The 18,216-nt window shown below is 42.8% G+C and overlaps 1 protein-coding gene across 24 annotated transcripts in view; it reads left to right on the plus strand.

Annotated features, from left to right (window-relative positions):
• Positions 1-18,216, plus strand: part of Dlg2 (discs large MAGUK scaffold protein 2) — a 1,899,378-nt gene that overhangs the window by 1,818,063 nt on the left and 63,099 nt on the right. For all 24 annotated transcript variants that reach the window (XM_051148923.1, XM_051148943.1, XM_051148920.1 and 21 more), the window contains one exon: positions 14,977-15,153. In XM_051148923.1, coding sequence (XP_051004880.1) covers positions 14,977-15,153 — 177 coding nt within the window. The remainder of the gene's footprint in view (positions 1-14,976; positions 15,154-18,216) is intronic.

Consider the following 18,216-nt stretch of genomic DNA (forward strand, 5'->3'; position numbering starts at 1 on the left):
TATTATCTGCCTTACCTTTAGAACTAAGCACACTATTTAAGATAAGCAAGAAGCTCTTACTATCATCTGAGCCCAGATGAGTATACAGAGCACACAGAGAATAAGTAACGGGCAGAGGCCAGCTCCATGGTTGTTCCCAGACCGTTGCTACAATCAGTGTGTGAAAGCAGACTGCAAGGCAGGAAGTGGAAATCTTGGCTTCGCTTTGGAAACTGATGATTACAGCTGTGGCTCTCTCTAGTCCAAAGGGACACCAGCCAGGGGTCAGTTTGGCAGTCTGAACACTTCTCACCTCTGCCTTCTCGTGTAGACATCTCTAGCACTGTCCCAGCTTGTGCGCCACTGGATATAGACTTTTCTAGGAACAGCTAGCATATTCCAGTTCCTCTTATGTTTTCCCATCCAATTTTCTCACTTCTGTCAGAGCTGATGGGCCAACTTCAGGACGGTTATTCCATTTGTATCTTAACCAAATGTGAGCCTTGACTAACATGGGAAAATTATAAGTAGAGTTTTCTCCTTCTTCCTTTGTTTCTTTGATAGAAACTGTTCATCTGTCAAATTGCTATCAGTCCTTGCATATGTACACAGGATGACATGTCTGTGGCTTTTTCATGGAACCTCTCTTCTTCCCAAAGAATGGGACAAATTTCTAACAAGATCTCTCTTCTTCCAAGAAACTACCTCTGTTCCTCAACACAAATAGCCTCTCAACAGAAAGGACCGTTCTCAGGCCACACACAACAAATACCTACTTAATCGATTTCTATTGAGTGGCTGTGTGTTCTCCTAGCGATGGCTAATCATACTTCCATCCTTCTGAGTTCCAACAATTAGAACTCAGGACACTCCAGCACTACTCAAGTTGCCTCCAGAAGCCCTTGTTAAATTTAAATTCTACAAAATGTTCCGTGGAGAATTTCCATCATTTTGAAAGCTAGCAGACATCTGTGAGATTCCAAGTGGGTTTGAAGATGACATGACATGGATAAAAGAGTTGTCCATCATCTTTTTTAAAAATATATTTTATTAATTTATTCGTATTACATCTCAATGGTTATCCCATCCCTTGTATCCTCCCATTCTTCCCTCCCTTCTATTTTCCCCTTCCTCCCCTCCCCTATGACTGTTCCTGAGGGGGTCCTCTTCCCCCTTTATATGCTCATAGGGTATCAAGTCTCTTCTTGGTAGCCTGGTATCCTTCCTCTGAGTGCCACCAGGCCTCCCCATCCAGAGGACGTTGTCAAATATGAGGCACCAGAGTTCATGTGAAAGTCTTAAGTATGTGGAAATGGATGCTCTCGTGGGAAAGTTCTGAGTATCAGCCAGAATTCCTCATAGGTACCTAAGGTCTTCTGAGCACCAGGAGTGAAAAAGGGCCAGACATTATCTTTCCCTCTGTTCAGTAAGCATTTCAGATGTTGTTTCTAAAAACAATTTTTTAAGAAAAGGCAGTGATTTATTCTGGCAGTGAAAGTTTGAGACATGCACTTAAATTATATAGAGAGTGCTAAAGCAAGTATCCGAAACTGCACTAGTCCTGGCCATGTGACCCTTAGCCACCTCACCCCACCCAACCCTGCCTTGCCCAGTGTGGGTTTCATTTCTCTCCTGCATATATATATTCATACATTACTTATCCATCTGCTTTTTATGAAGCATCATGCATTATTTCTTCTGCTACTACCACCCCTGTAAAATTCATAATGGCATTATTTTTTCATATTCACCTTTATATTCTCCCCAAGATCCAGCATTATACTTGGCACATAGTGGATGGTGTTGGATAAATTTGAAAGCGTGATTACGTGGCTTCCAGCACTTGAAAGTTACATTAGCTGCCTTCACAGCTACCACACTGGGTGGTCTGATCACTTTCTCCCATGGAAAGAAAACACCACCCTAAGCTCCGCCCTGAGTTCTCCTGGCTTTTACTGCTAATAGAACCACAAGCCCCAGATCTGGCATTTAATGAAAGCCAGATGACTGTTACATGAATCAATACTTAAACAATTTAAAATAGGAATGAATCATTGTTATGCTCCCTAAAAGCTGAGTTTTAGCATCGTTGGCTGGACCTGTACGCAGTATTCTTGCAGCTTACCATGTGTCTGTACACCAAGCCCCTTGGGTGAGCTTTACCCAAGTTGCCTCAGTACAGCCATTGTGTACCAAACAGGATTAGCCTGTCATTTGCAGAATAGGAGACAGAATTTTAAGGACCTTTGCTACAGCCTTAGAGCAGGTGAGTGGCAGATGACAAGACTGGGAAGTGCTTCCAGTCCTAGCTGGCATTTCTCATTCTTCTGTTCCAGAGCACATCGGAGTTAGCCAATGTGTTTCTGAGAGAATGGGGCAATGACTGATGCTGGGCACTTCTTCTCACCCTTCAGTGCTGTTGTTAAAATATTCTGCTATTGGGAAATACAAATAATGTTTACACAAACTATAGCTAAATGGATATAAACTAATTTTCAGAATTTTATTAGTCTTTATTTCTCTTTAAAATTTCTGAGCTATTTGGAAAGCTCACGGCGTTTCTTATAGAAATTGCATTTAATTAGCTGAAGCCCATGCTGAGCAAAACTCAGATCACCAAACAGTATTGGGCCTCTCAGCCCTTCAGCACTTTTGAAGTCTAGTGTCTACTCTCTTTAAAAAATAAAAATAAAAAAATAAAATAAACTGTATGTATAAAAAGAAGAGATAATGAAGTGACTGTAAGTGACAACAAGCTATCTACAGGGCAACAGTAGTAGTAGTGTGAACACACACACACACTGTGCCATGGACCACTATGGGGCTTTATTCCCACATCTCATTAAGTACTATAACCTGTGAAATGATTTGTCTCATATTCACTGAATGTAGGTTGTCTCTGACAGTAATAGTCACCTTATGTGTCGTCAAGAAAGGTAAAAGTCTATCAGTTAAACTATAAGATGCTGTTAATGGGTAAACAACCTCACTTTAGGTGTTAAAGTGAAAGCAAGTAGGAAGATTAATGGAAAAATACTGGTACCTTTTAACCCCACTTTACAGATGAGGGGACCACAGGAGACCCAAGGAAATGAAGTAATTTTCCCAAGGTGATGCAGGTTGGTTCTGACTTCAATTAAATTCACCCCCTCCTTTGGTTGAAGACGACAGAGATGAGTGACATTGCACTTCATACTCCTGAGTGGAGAATCTAGAAGGAAAAATACACCTACACCCAAGGAACCTAAAGTGTAACCCACAAGAATAAGCATGAAATAATGTGCAAGGCGGCACTTTAACAGAGAGTAGGGAAGAAATGGTATTCTCTGAACAGACAGACACAGGAAGGTTTCTAGAGAAAGTTAGGGGTGTTTGAATGGACTGAAATTTGCAAAATCTCTCTCTCTCTCTCTCTCTCTCTCTCTCTCTCTCTCTCTCTCTCTCTCTCTCTCTCTCTCTCTCTGTGTGTGTGTGTGTGTGTGTGTGTGTGTGTGTGTGTGTGTGTGTGTGTCTCCAAGGGAATGCCTATAGGTCACTATTACTGCAGAGGATCTCCCCATGGGATCCCATGCCCGAGGCACGTTGCCTTGTCGACTAGGAACATATGGGACCATTTTTCTACTGTGAATGGAGTGAGTGGTCCCTTCCCTCAAAACTTCTTAATGAGCATCCAAGCGGGGTTGCTGCTCTGCAGTTATGCATTTCCTCCATGCTCTTCTAACATAGTCTGCTGTACCCAGTTATAGCTTTATCCGAGGCTTTGGTCCTGGCTGCTCCACCACATTGGGGCACGTTCTCCTCAGACACCCACACAACCCTCTTTCAATCCTTTATCCTGATGCCAATCAAGTCTCGTCTTGACCATGACCTAAAACGCAAGCTTCACAACCACTGCACCCACAATCCACCCCGCGGTCCCCATGACCCCAACCACCCTGCTCTCCTTTTAACCTTTCCCCAGCATTAACGAACTTGTAATATTTTCTCTCCTTTTGCCTGCATTTGTGTTTGTGTGTTCATTGTTTTGCCTGTCTCCCCATCTCCCATCATTAAAATGTAAATTCTCTTAGGCAAATATTTTTAATGTTTTTCTTTACTTACGTATCTCGAGCTCCCAGAACCGTTACTGTTTCATAAGTGCCCAACATTTGCTGAGTGAATAAGGAGCCAAACTAATGTCCTGCATTACCCACATTCCCAGCCTTACTTGAGTTTCCAAGGACTGGAATCAATCTTCATTTCTGAGTTCTCAGCAAAGCCAGCAGTGCCTGGGGCTCTTGTTATTTCCATAGTGGAAGCTTGCCTGTGGTTTGAACTCACTGTGTTCACCGGGGTGAGTACGGAACCACCGTGTCTTCTCTGTCTGCCCTGCTCATTACAAGATAATGCGAACCTTGACAGGCTTGGGAGATGGCGGACGTCTAGTTTTCTAACTCTAGGGCTTCTCCTGTCACAGGGAAGCCTGTGTCTCCCATCTAGTTTCCTGTGGTGGAAAACCCATAACAGTGTAACAAGCCCAATACGTGGGAAAGCTGAAAGATTGCACAGCAATCTAGCATTATGATGTGTGAACATTTTGTTACTTATTCCAAAAACCACCACTACAATGGAACTAAGGGTTTGGAGCAGTCACATCAAACGTTCTTGGACTGCTTTCTTCCATATTTCATGCATATCTCCCACCTCATCTGTAAACTCTGAACAGTAACAGAGGTTTACAGGTCTGTTGACATTTCAATTAGCACCACCAGTCTAGAATCAATCACTAAATAGTGAACCCTTCCTGGAATCTGAAAGCTCCTATGTTTATCCTTTACCAGGTGTTTATCCTTTGCTGTACATTTCTATAAGCTCATGTATAAAAGGGTTCAGCAATTTGCTGAAAATTACACAGCTGCCTAAAATAACAAAGGTACTGATGTCTCTGTTTCATGATAAATTGTCCAATTATTTACTTAGATGGCTTGAATGTTAATCGTTCAGTCAGCACTGGTGACCAATCTTATAGGAATGTTTCTTCTTTTTCTCCATCCCAAACTTTTAAATTAGTAAATTGCAATTTTGGCCTCCATTTTTTAGTTGAGGCCAAAAGTAAAGGGCTATAGCTAACTGGGGCTGTGTCAGTACTTTGAAGTATCACCATCAGTGTGAGAACCTCCATCACCTAAAACTCAAGACCAGAACACAGGAGTTCTTAAACCGTTTTGTAGTCCCCTTTCCCACACTTTAGCTTGTGAAGCTCCAGCTGATGGTATTTTAGGAAATTATAGAGATTTTAAGATGACTATGCTTTATAGCTCCACTCAACCCAGAAAACTGAAACACTATTCATCCTGGTCCAATGAGCTCTGCCCTTGGTCAGGTTCAAGTCTGTTTATGCCTCCCTAGGATGGGAGTGAGAGACTTGTCATTCAGGCCTGTAGTGTAAATTCATTTGACAGGTGCCAGGACACCTTGAGGGAGGGAGAGAGGGAGAGAGAGAGAGAGAGAGAGAGAGAGAGAGAGAGAGAGAGAGAGAGAGAGAGAGAGAGAGAGAGAGAGCAGGCTGGAGAGAGCTCAGTCCCTGAAGATGCTGATAATAAGTTGTCTGAAATGATCGACAAGCAGGACCCCATGCATGAGAAATATGTTCACACCATGTCCCTGAGGAAATTAGTAGCGCTGGAGACCCAAGAGAGGGGAGAGAGAAATAGATTGTTGTCACCCCTGGAAGCAATGATGGTGTCCCAATAATAATCAAAATGTGACAACTACAGGGAGGCTTAGCCTGTAAGGACTTCAGTGCCCAATTAGTTCTATCTTCAGTCATAGCAATAGCTGCCTGATTCCTGGGTACAGCAGAAATTGGCGTTTTCCCAATCTGCTCAGAGCCTAGAAATAGTCTGGTGGGATGATAATATCTATCTCTAATGAGTACAGCACTGCCTTGTAAGGTTTGAATGATTAAATAGCTACTTAATGCCATAGTCTGACGCATCATAAAATTTCCCTTCCTTAACAATGGAACGATGCCTTCATTTTTGAGTCACAGACAATTAGACGCCTAGGTCTGTCATGGTATAAAGCTTTCTTCAATACTTGGTCATAACGTAATAGGCACTGTCATCTTAGGCAGTGAACTCTTTGTAAGAGATGAATTTGTTTCCAAGCATGAAGAGTGATTTGCTTGTGGCTTCCACGATCCTCTTCACTAAATGCATGTGACTATTAAAGTAGACAAGAAAATAAATAGGTACCTTGGACACATCACCTGGACAGGAAGACTCACTCCAAGTCCGCAAACATCAGGATTCCTCAAGAGATTTGAAATAATAAGTAAGGACCATGTGCCTCCCTTTACCATGAGGCAATGTGCTTCAACTTGAAAGACAGTAATGGTGCAAGATTCCTCATGACGTCTTTAAAAAGACAGGCTAATCCATGCTGGGTACCACTCAGATCCCCATTGCCTCTTGTTCCTCACTACTCATGCTGTTTCTCAGGAAACTATAGAACTCTTGGAATTTCCCTGTGAAAACTGATGTTGAAAACAAACTGTTTCTATTGATCATCTGTTCTGTTACCAGCCCTTGAAACTGGATGAATGAAAAAACTCCATGTTCCCTGAGTTTATATAAGCAAGAATATACAAAGGTTAAAAACTACAATGAGAGAGCATGAGAAAAAAATTCTGAGGTTTCAGAATATTATAGTTTCAGGAGACCACTAAGGCCGGCGGGTCTGGACCCAGGGGGCCTCTGCACAAACTGATGCACCAGCCGAGGACAATGCAGGCAGTAAACCTAGATCTGCTGTTCAGCTCTAGCCAATGGACATCTCATTCTCCACAGCTGTGGGGAGAGCAGGGACTGCCTTTAATATGAACTCTGGTGCTCCCTATTTGACTGCTTCCCCTTGGTGGGGAGGACTGGTGGACACAAAGAGGAAGGGTAAGCATGTCATCCAGATGAGACCTGATTGGAGTGGTCGTACGGTAGGGGAGGAAGCCCCTTTCTGTCAGATGTATAGGGCAGAGAAATAAGATGGAAGAGAGAGGGAGGGTGGAAAAGGGAAGATACAAGTGAGGGCATAACATTTGGGATGTAATCTGAATAAATTATAGTAAATTAAAAATTGTTTTAAAAATTGTAGTTTGAAAGATCCCAAAAGCTCATGTATTAAAAAAAAAAAAAAAAAAAAAAAAAAGTCCCTGTCCTCTACATGGTAGTGCTGGGACGTGTGACTTGTATTATGAGAGTCCTCATATCATTAATGGATAAATATATCAATGGAGTCATAATGGAAATGCATTATTGGTAAATGGTGGATATTTCAGGGGCTGGAGGTCACTAGGATTATGCCCTAAAACGGTATGTATTACCTCTGGCCACTTCTTCAGTTGGTCTCTGTTTCTGGTCACCAGGAGATGGACAGCTTTTCTCCATCATGTGCTCCCTGCATTGATGTTCTGCCTTAACACAAGTCCACAGTTACAGAGCCAAATTACCATAGACCAAAATTTTTTTTTTTTTTCTAGACAGGGTTTCTCTGTGTAGCCTTGCCTGTTCTGGACTCGCTTTGTAAATCTTAGAAACTCTCAGAGAAAACTAACCTTGCTCCTTCACATTGTTTTTCTTCTATGTGTTTCCTGGTGATTGAAAGCTAGCCAACTCAAAGGAGGGAGTGACAGACACCAGGCTAATTGATTCCTGCAACACAAACAGCACATTAACATTAGCTGCATGGAAAACTACCCTGTTTCTTCAAAACATCTTGCAGGAAAAAACCTTAAAACATGACAAATAAATCAAGTTAGTGAGTTGTTTGGTTGTGGTCGTTGTCCTCCTCCTCCTCCTCCTTCTTCTTCTTCTTCTTCTCCTCCTCCTCCTTTTTTTCTCCTCCTCCTCCTTTTTTTCTCCTCCTCCTCCTCCTCCTTCTTTTCAATATCTGCAAGCTATAGCACAAAGAAAGATAGTAAGGTTACACGGTGGGACTATGTTCAGTCCTGTCCCTATCACTCCACTCAATTCGTTTCTGTTTCCAAGATGCCCCCTGTTTTTAAAACATTCTTCATTATATGCATAAGTGACTAAATGAGTATTTTTAAGATGGAAGAAAAAACAGATGGCGCTTTCTGATTTCTTAAAACAAGAGCAACTGAAGGTCAGATCTCTCTGTTTCGGTCTAGTTTTCCTCCCCACACACTCGAGAGGGAAAACATTTTGAGAATGTTTACTATGTATGTCTTTTTACTATCACACCAAGAAGACACTATTTCCAATCGCCCTTGATGTAGTTAAGAAAGCTATTCACTCCTTCCAACTGGGAAGGGGTAAGGTAAAGGAACTGTTGGCCGTGAAGGTTTTATATGTTACCTGGTTGAATCTGTGCAAATGTATGATGTGCAGAAATAACTGACTTCATAAATAAATAAAATTGAGACTCAAATATCCCAATAATTTCCTTAGTGACAACCTTTAAGAAAGAGGTAGACTGGCTTGAATGTATCTCTTTAGTCTCACGTCTTTGCACTGTCCACAGCCACTTACCTTAATGTTAAAATGGAGACCAGCAGGCTAGGATTGGACAGAGAGCAGACTTGACATATGCTGTTGTTTTGGTTCTTTCTCTCCCTGCATAGAAGGGTGAAAGACAGGTCTCCTCTGATCCAGCAGAGCCCTGGATTTCAAAGGACTAAGGAAATTGAGTTGAAGCACCCTGTTTCTTGAGCCTCAGAGTTGTCATGGAAACAACAGCTTCTCCAGCCCAAACAAGTTCACTGCACAGAAGGGAGTACTGCTGATTCACTCCTTCATTTTCGGATGCTTTTGCACAGGCTCTGCTCAGGCTGGATTGGGAGCCACTGACTTGCAATACTTTCTGATCCAGGACAGGAGGCGAAAGTCATTTCCAGTGTAGGCTGTTAATGTAGACTGCCCCAAAGCTACCAAGGATGCTTTGCAATGTTAGAGGAGGAAAGGGTCTGCTTGTTTCTCTGCTTTGGCCTCCCAAGTAAAACAGATGGTGATTTCATAAGGTTTCATAAGAACTAGATAAAACATAGGAATAATCATCTGTATATATAATTGTATATAAAGCAAAAGTACTTTGCATATGACCAAGCCATATTAGGCAGTCAGAAGGTTACTAATGTTGCTTAATAACTGCTTTTTTATCCCAAAGACTCAGTAATAAATGAAAAGACCATCAGACAGGCAGCCTGCCCTTACTCCCTGCCCTACAATCTGCATCTACAAATGATGCTACTCTTCAGCCCTTGTATTATTTGTACATCACTGCTGTAACAAATTCTCCTCTTCCATGTTCAGGTCCTCATTTCCATCCTCACGTCAGTCTTTATCAGTTCTGTGTTGCTGACTCCGTGCTCAGGCTGAGCCCACTCAGATAACCCAAGAGTCCTGGATATTACCCCTCCAGGTCATAGGCACATCTGTATGTCCTTTATGTGATTTAATGTCCTAGAACAGTGGTTCTCAGCCTTCCTAATGCTACCGCCCTTTTAATACAGTTCCTTATATTGTGGAGACCTCCAACCATAAAATTATTTTTGTTGCTACTTCATAACTGTAATTTTGCTACTGTTATGAATCGTAATGTAAATATGTGATATTCATCCCTTGTGAAGTGGTCCTTTGACCCACAAAGTTGTTGTGACCCATAGGCTGAAGACCACTGTTCTAAAGACTAATACATGGACATTTGGTGGGCAGTGAGCCATTTTTGTTTCTACCACAATCTAGTTCCATTGATTCCTTTTCCACATAATTGTAGGAACCTGTCCCTCTAAAGCTTCCCCCCCCCCCCGCCACTTCCTACTTTGCAGTACTGTAGTCTCATCCCCACAGGCCCCAAGCCCAGAATTCTGCACAAAATTTGTGAAGATTCATTGACCCCTTCTTTTTTCTTCAGGGTTTCACATTTATTTCAATACTTCAGCAAATATATACACACACATATGTACATGTACATACATGTCATATATAGATATGCAGCGATCAAGACACAAGGAATACACTAAAATTGGGAATCTAGCCAAGGAGTGTGGAAAAGTTCACTGATTTGCCTAGCTGTTCTTCTGTTGTTCTGGGATTTTAAACACAAGGACACAGATTTCAATAATCACATAAAGCTAACTTACAAGTAGAAACACTGACAATACAGTGATAATTCTGAACAATGGAATTCTGGGAAGGATATGCTTATGAGGGAGTACCTCAAGGAGCTTCTGATACTCCACACATCTCCACTCAAGTATGAATGTTGGACTTTCCTTTCTAGTTATTAATTATATAGTCTATATATTTTTACAAACTAGGAAAAGGTTTAAAATGGAATGAAGCACATAACTTTTTATTGATTCTTAATTTCACATCACGTACCCCGATCCCACTCATCTTCCTAACCCTTCATAGTCACCTTTGCCCTTGTGACCTCTCTCCAAAAGAAAATAAAACAATGAAAAATATCTTGTCTTGGAGTCTGTAGTATGTCACAGAGTGTCATGCGGTACACCCCTTTTCCATGCATCTTTACTTGCAAATGTTTATTTTAGTGAGTCATTGGACTAGGTCAAGACCTCTGGCTTCTGCCACACTATTCTGGATCCTCACAGAGACTCCTCAGATATCCTGTTGTTGCCCTAGAGATCCTGCAACTTTAGATCTACACGGCTGGACCTTTCACATGTTCCAACATGGTGTAGATCTTGGGGTGGGCCAACTCAAAGCCCTGGATCTGGGCCTAGGGGGTAGCTGAGTTGGTCAGCGCACCAGCTATCTTGCACTCACACCACCAGGGCAAATTCTCCAGCACTATTCCAGATAGTTCACCCAATACCACAGCCAGCAAGAGGGCAGGATCAGCTATCCTGCTCTCATGCAAGGGCTAGCTGATTGAACCCATGCCACTAGGGTCAGCTCTACTGGCCAGGCAAGTGCTGCAGCTGGTGAGGGCCAAGTCTCCTGCTCTTATGACCTCAGTGGGACATCTCTCCCTCACCTACATCACATCATGGTAGATGAGGAGCAGGGCCAGCTCTCCCATACTCAAGCCCTGTAGGGACCAGCTCATGCCACCAACCTTGAGCAAATGCCTGACATAGAGTTGGACACTTCATATGCACTGTTTAGTTGGGTACCCTTACACTTTGCCGCTACCCATGTACAGCCACAAGAATAAGCAAGCAGCAGCTTCGCTCTTTTCTTTCCTAGTCATTCCCCACTGGCAAAGAGGCACTTCACTTTCTCAGTTCAGGAGGAGCAGTAGAGATGAAAAAGCCATTGCATTATTTGTGTCAAATTCCACTTGTCTTAATGGACTTGTTAAAAAGGCCCCAGGGTGGCAAGTATGAGTCTTAATGCCATTTTATAAAAGCTGTAGTGATGAATTGGCACACAAAGCAAATTAAAAACAGCTCATCACATCTTAAATTAGGTGCTGGAGCACTGTAGCATTTTTCCCAGATGTGGGGATCCATTAATATCTAAAGGAGGCAGAAGCTGAAATGTGTCAGCTGCTGGGTTTGGGAATCTGACAAGCCAGAATTCAGTATAATCCTAGCAGGGCAGATTGGCCAAGATAAACAGAGCGCGTGGAAACTGCCCCACATTGGACACTCTTAGGAATGGGTGGCACACAGTAAGGCATGTGTGTGACCTGGTAAGAACTGCTGGGAATAATCCACACATCCCTACACATCACATATGAAGATACGGAAGTGTGAGGAAAAGGGGGTTTTCAGTGGTGACCTGGAGCATTTCCAGAGACATGTGTTGAGGCTCTGCTTTGGCCTTGGGTTAAATGGGGTCCATAAGCCAGAGATGGGCACTTGAGATACTAGATCGCATGGATGTGACCCAGACATACCCTGGCGGCCACAGGGCTCTGAGTTATCTTGGTGAGCACTCTCTGGTGTCAAATCATTGTTGTGCTGCTTTCCGTGTTTGTTCTCAGTTATTTCTTACCCCAACTCTTAAAGGCAATTGATATTATTTTACAATTTAAATAGACGTAAGGCCCATCAAACCCAGGCAGCCTCACCCTGTCTTCTTGACTAACCCTTGAGAGCTTCCCTCTCTTATCTCTATCCCTGAAACTTGAGGCCTAGCCCTGAGCCAACAAGCATTACATTCAGAGTGAGAAGTCCTGGGATAAGAATTAACTAGTAAGGGAGCTTCGGAAATGTATAGACAACGAGGAAGTCAGTCTTGAAGGGGGAAATCTAAAGTCACTGGCCTTGCTAGTGGGAGAGTGAGCTGCAAAGTGAAAAGGCCACAAGAGGAAGTTTTGGAGTCAAGCGGGCGTCACTGTATATTCATTCACCAATGCATGTACACATGCAACATGGGACAAGCCCATCAATTTTGCAAGATTCCTTCCTTGTGTATAAGGGAAGACTGTAATTTTTACTTTTTACTTTTATATTTAGTACAAACCTCCAAGCTAAGTTGTGGTGGCTGCTGTTGCTACTGTTACTGTCCTTATACATAGTCACCACCTCAACCTCCACCTCCTCCCAGGCTGAATGAGTGACAGGGTAAAGACACAAAGCTAGACCTTGGGTCTGGGGTCCCAAACTGCCCTGCATTGCTGCCACTAAGCTATGTACATGGAGCCAGTCACTCAGCCCCCTTCTCTGGAAAAGGGGATATAGTGTTGTTTATAGAACCTTTACAGGGATAGATGGAGTCACAGATATGATAGTCCGTGTGAAAATGTGTTTGCTATCTATAGAATGTGCATTGCAATTTCCCAAGACACTTGGAAGTTTGATTCATAAAGTCCAGCATAGCTAAACTCAAAACTAGTTGTTTGTTTGTTTGTTTTAATAGCAAAACATTACAAAACAAAATCAGGAAGGGGGAAGGACCAAGGGACAAAGTCTGCAGAAAATGAACCACAAGCTTCCAAGAGTTTTTTCGGTGAGGAGGCACAGCAGCCAAGCCTATTTCCTCTGGTGTCTACTTGTGACAACAGGTGCGAGGTGTTGTCTGCTGAGTATATGGTTGGAGTGCCAGAATAGAGGGTTTGTGCAGGGAGCTGCCTGCAGCAGAGCACAGCAATTTTCAGCCTAAGCGATAGTGGCGGTACAGAACAGACACATGAAAAGCTAGCCCAATACTTGTGGGATCTTTACGAAGTCCAAGTTCCTAAATATCAGCTAAAGGATATCCTTGCCAAGGGCCTTTTTAAGGACAGTTGTCTCCAGACAAGTATGTTAACTTCCTTCTTCCTTTTCCACAAAGTGCAGCCGATAGACAAGAATGTTGTTGGAATCCACTCTAAAGGGAAAAGTAGTTCACGCTTACAGTTGGCCATTGTAAGCCAGGCACTCTTGTACATGCTTTATGCACATTGCTCTATACAATCTCAGTAATGGAGGCAGCCCCCACCATCATATATCATATTAGGAGCAACTGAAGCCTATGAGAGACTAAGTACTGTAGCTTGCCTCGTCGATAACCAGCTGTGGGACTATTAAGTCACAGTAAACACAGGGCATTGCCTCGGTAGGAGCTCCTCACCACTGTACTTCGTTCCGCTGCATAACACCTACCACGTGCTAGATGTTGCCCGTGTTGTCTCCATTATGGGAAGGATAATTGTACACTGAACACATCAGGCTCTGCAATGTTAATTGATTTCTGTCTTATCACACAATGAATTGCCGTCAGCAGGAGTGGTGTCTGTCCTCACCCACTCCTACTATTCTGGGATGGGGCTTTGTGTGAGTTTTTGATAGGGAAGATGCAGATGGTCAAGGAAGAAATAATTTATTCTGGGCACTCAGACCAAAAACCTCTCTCCAAATTACATCACTTAGGGGATACTGGAAGTGACTGTATTTTAAGGAATTTGACTTCTATAATATTTAAGAGCTAAATGCTGTCTTCAGCCCTTTTTGGTTACCATGGCAGCAGATGTGACATTTCTTTGACAGAGAAGTGGGGAGGGAGAGAAAAAGGGAAAGAGGCAGGGTTGGCCCTAATGATTTTAGAAAATGCTACACTCCAAATCAAGCCTGTTCTACATGCACGGTGGTCACAATATAAAGAGAGTCTCGGAGCAGAGTAAAAGGAATCCATAGGGAGGTGGAACAGCCTGCTTCCCCTGGGAAACCTTAGACACCATGTGTGGTGGTGGGCTTCGAGGTGTGGGGATATAGCAAAAAAAGACAGTACAGTGCTCGAAACAAATGATCACATCCTAAGACTCGAGCTGCTTCCCACTCTGATCCTGAACCAGGCTTAGAAAATGGAGTGCACTGGGCTCTAGCAATGGCCCACCCCAAACCCCTTCCATGAAGAATTGCACTTCAGAGCCACAAGCGTGATGATGAGGCAAGCCTGGGTTTTATGGAAGTGAAAAGAGCTGTGGTATTGTTCAAAGTATTTTGCTCTGTACACATGTAAACACAGATCGCGCCCCCCACCCCTGCTTTTTACATTTTAAGCACTTTCTCAGGTCATTACAACACCTTTTAAAGCACTCAGGATTGGTAAGAGATAACTCAATATTCTCTTGTTTGGGGAGTCAGTCACTCTGGGTAGAAATTTTACATTTTATCACTTTTCTCTATTATAAACGAAAGAGTCTATAAACTATTATTTTGAAGAGGAATTTACTTGTAGCACAAAGAACTCAAGAAAGTCATGTTTTTCTGTTTATTTTTTTCTTTGTAAAATTTGATTCTAATAGGAATTGAGTAATAAGCTCAGAGTCTAGTCTCTCATTATCATCTTGTTACATGTGATAGTACCCAAGAAATAACGAAAGTGAGTCTAGTTTTAAGAATCTAACCTCAATATATTGTCTCCCCACAAAAGAAGCAAAAGAAAGAAAGAAAAAAACAAAAGAAAAGAAAACTGTGTAGCACAATCCAGGAAGCCACGCAAGGGATGATGGAGTCTCGGGTCAAGAGTTGAAATTCAAAAGCATGTGCTCTAAATCAGTGCTCTCAGGGTCCTAACCATACCCTCTTTTGTCCTTCTCTTCCAGAGCCATGTTTGACTATGACAAGGGCAAAGACAGTGGGCTGCCTAGCCAAGGACTTAGTTTTAAATATGGAGACATCCTCCACGTCATCAACGCCTCTGATGATGAGTGGTGGCAAGCCAGAAGGGTCACACTAGACGGAGACAGTGAAGAGATGGGCGTCATTCCCAGCAAGCGGAGGTAAGGATGACTTCTGTGTATCAGAGCATGCGTGGGGGGAGGGGCAGAGAGTGAGTTAGCTACTGGAAATTCAGGGAGGGGAGAATGGGGACACTGCACACGAATGACTATTTAAGTGTGATAGGCATTCTACAGGAAAATTGTCAGTGGTGACAGGTGACAAGAATAAAAAAATTCTTATTCTCTGCATCTTAGGATTTTACCAAAATTGGTGAGTATGACGAGGCATAACGAGGAAAAGGAAGAGCTGCTTAGATGATGCTCCTAGCAGCTAAATGCAAAAGACTGTGCTTATGAGCCAGTATGCCCATTTACGAACTGGTGCACTGATACCCTTGGTTCAGCATTTACTGAAAATTTATAGAAAGGCCAAATGTAGAAGGCAACTTACTACCCAGATGCTTGAGATCTGAGCTGTCCTATTGCTGGGTTGATGGGTATCTTTTACTTTTAGTTAGTCCTGTTCCCCATCCCAACATTCCCTTTAGTTGCCCAGATTTTAGATCTATGTATTTCTTAAGTATATCAAGCCCTTCTCTGAACGCTTCTCCAACTCCATTTTCGAAAGACAGAAATATTCTTCAGACATTCCAACTCCCCCATATGTCCCAGAAGCCTCCAATCACCACCACCTGAAACTTCCCTTCTCAGGAGAAATCCTTCTGGCACAAGACATGGTCTAAGGAATAAAATTGACTATATCAAATCAAAAGTCAGTCAGCTTTCCAGCATAGGTAGGGGAGGGACCCGAGAGTCCCCGCTGCCAGCTGAGGAGCTATTGAGTGGAGGTGGCTACAAGGTGGGAGAGAGTTAGTTTTCATCAGAAGTGTCATCCCTGGAAGGTTGACCATACTCCATTGGATGGCTCCAGTCATACCTACACAGCTATGGGCTGTGAGTGAGACAAGGGAGGGGAGCGGGAATAGATGTGAAGCTGGGAGGAAGAAGAGGAAAGAGAAACCAGGAGAAGCGGGAGGAGAAAATCCACTCCTTGTCCTCTTGCGTGCAGTTCCTCACATAGCCACCACTTCCCCCTCCCAGTTGTGTGTACGCACTCTTTAAAAAAATCAACTGAGTTCATGTAGCACTAAAACAGTGATTCCTAATACTACATCGTCTGTGTGTTTGCGCCTTTTTGTGTCAAGACAGCATGCCGTGGGTTACGCAGATGTGGTTAACCAAAGCTGTTTGAGAAGCTGTTCTTGGGAAGAGCCCTCATTTTCAGATGGCCCTAAGAACAGAAACAGAGTGGAGGGATGAAATCTGTGTCAGAAATAGATTTCAGCTCACTTTAAAGAAATCCTTCTTCTCATTGAAATTGCCGAGAGATGCTCTTACTCAGGAAGACATAAGAGGGACTCAGACCTTAGACATGAGGGTTGAGCCAAGTAGTAGTGAGGTGCTTTCGATGCCCAGGCTTCTGTGCTTCTAACCATAATGTCACTAGTCATCCGTTCATTCAAGTGCTCATAATTCACCTCCAGGAACAGCCCTTTCTGAAACAATTTTCCACTCGCTGTGATCAGCCTTGAGTCGACTTTTTCATATTTTGAAAAAGAGCTATTATCTTTTTTTTTTTATAAAGAAACTATCTTGACAGTCATAAAACAGCTAGCTTGAAAAAGTGTGTTCAAGTTCTGCTGTGTTCATGTTTGTTTGCATTCTTTTGCATCAGAAATACAAGTAGCCTCCCTTGCAGCTCTATTTTATACAAAGTAAAATGTTTATATTAATTTTATTACAAAGTTTATATTATGAATGTTTTCTTAGGATATTAGTTATGTCAAACATGTTTTATTCTATGAATTTTAAAGCTAGTATTTTCCAGGTTCCGGCTATTACAAATAAGGCTGCTGTGAACATGGTTGAGCATGTGTCCTTGTTGTGTGGTGGAGCACCTTTGGAGTATATTCCAAGGAGGGGGATAGCTGGGTCTTAAGGTAGCCCTATTCCCAGTTTTCTGAAAAAGTACCAGATTGCTTTCCAAAACGGTTGTACAAGTTTTCACTCCCACCAACAATGAAGGCGTGTTCCCCTTTCTCTGTATCCTCTCCAGCATGTGCTGTCACTTGAGTTTTTTATCTTAGCCATTCTGATGGGTGTAAAATGAACCTCTCTGTCGAAGATTGGATTAAAAAAGAAAAAAACCTGTGGTACCATAGACCTAGGGAAGGGAAATAGGATGAAAGAAGGAGGGAAGGGGAACAGGAAGATACAAGTGACAAGTGAGGGAATAACAAATGAGATGTAATCTGAATAAATTACTTAAAATTTTTAAAAAACTAGTATTTTCTCTGTATAAAAATAATCTTAGAACCAGATGCAGCAGCACACGCCTATAATCCCAGCACTTGGAGAGGCGGAGACAGGCAGATCTCTGTGAGTTTGAGGCTAGCCTGGTCTACAAAGTGAGTCCAGGACAGCCAAGGCTACACAGAGAAACCCTGTCTCAAAAAACAAACAAGAATAATTGCACAAGAGTCTGTTCACAGAGGTGCTCATGCCCATGCACTCCTTCATCTGGAGCAAGGCACCATCTCCAAGAGATTTCATAACCTTCCAACAAGTGTTCCAGTGCACGAGCCTACATGAGGACATTCCACATTCAAGCCATTTTAGGCCCCCACTGGAGGAATGCCTCAGAGAGAAGCCAGTGACTCTGGCTCACCTGGCAGGGTGGACAGTGGTAGTAAGCACCCAAGTAAGCGTGTGTTGGCTCCCTTTTACCAGGTGAGGAAATAAATGCAAAGAAGTCAGAGTAAAGCTAAACACTGTAACAACCGTTGTAGGAAAATCCAAAGAGGTGAATAAGATTCACCATTCAATCTTGAATTCAGAGGGGAGCTGGACTAGCCCATGGAGCTCTGAGCAGGCCTCTTCTAGATGAGCTGCTTCTGCTTCGGCAGTTGTTCTTAGGCCTGTCTTTGTCTCCCCCAGCTGTTATGTGTTGAGTGGATGCAAGGGGAGATCACCAGCATAGGTGTTTCTCCATGGAATATATTGCTTTAATATATGATGTTAGATGTGAAAGTTTTTGTTCAGCTCTTTCCACTCAAATACTCT

This window comes from Acomys russatus, chromosome 7 (genome assembly GCF_903995435.1).
Source record: "Acomys russatus chromosome 7, mAcoRus1.1, whole genome shotgun sequence".
Classification (NCBI taxonomy): Eukaryota; Metazoa; Chordata; class Mammalia; order Rodentia; family Muridae; genus Acomys; species Acomys russatus.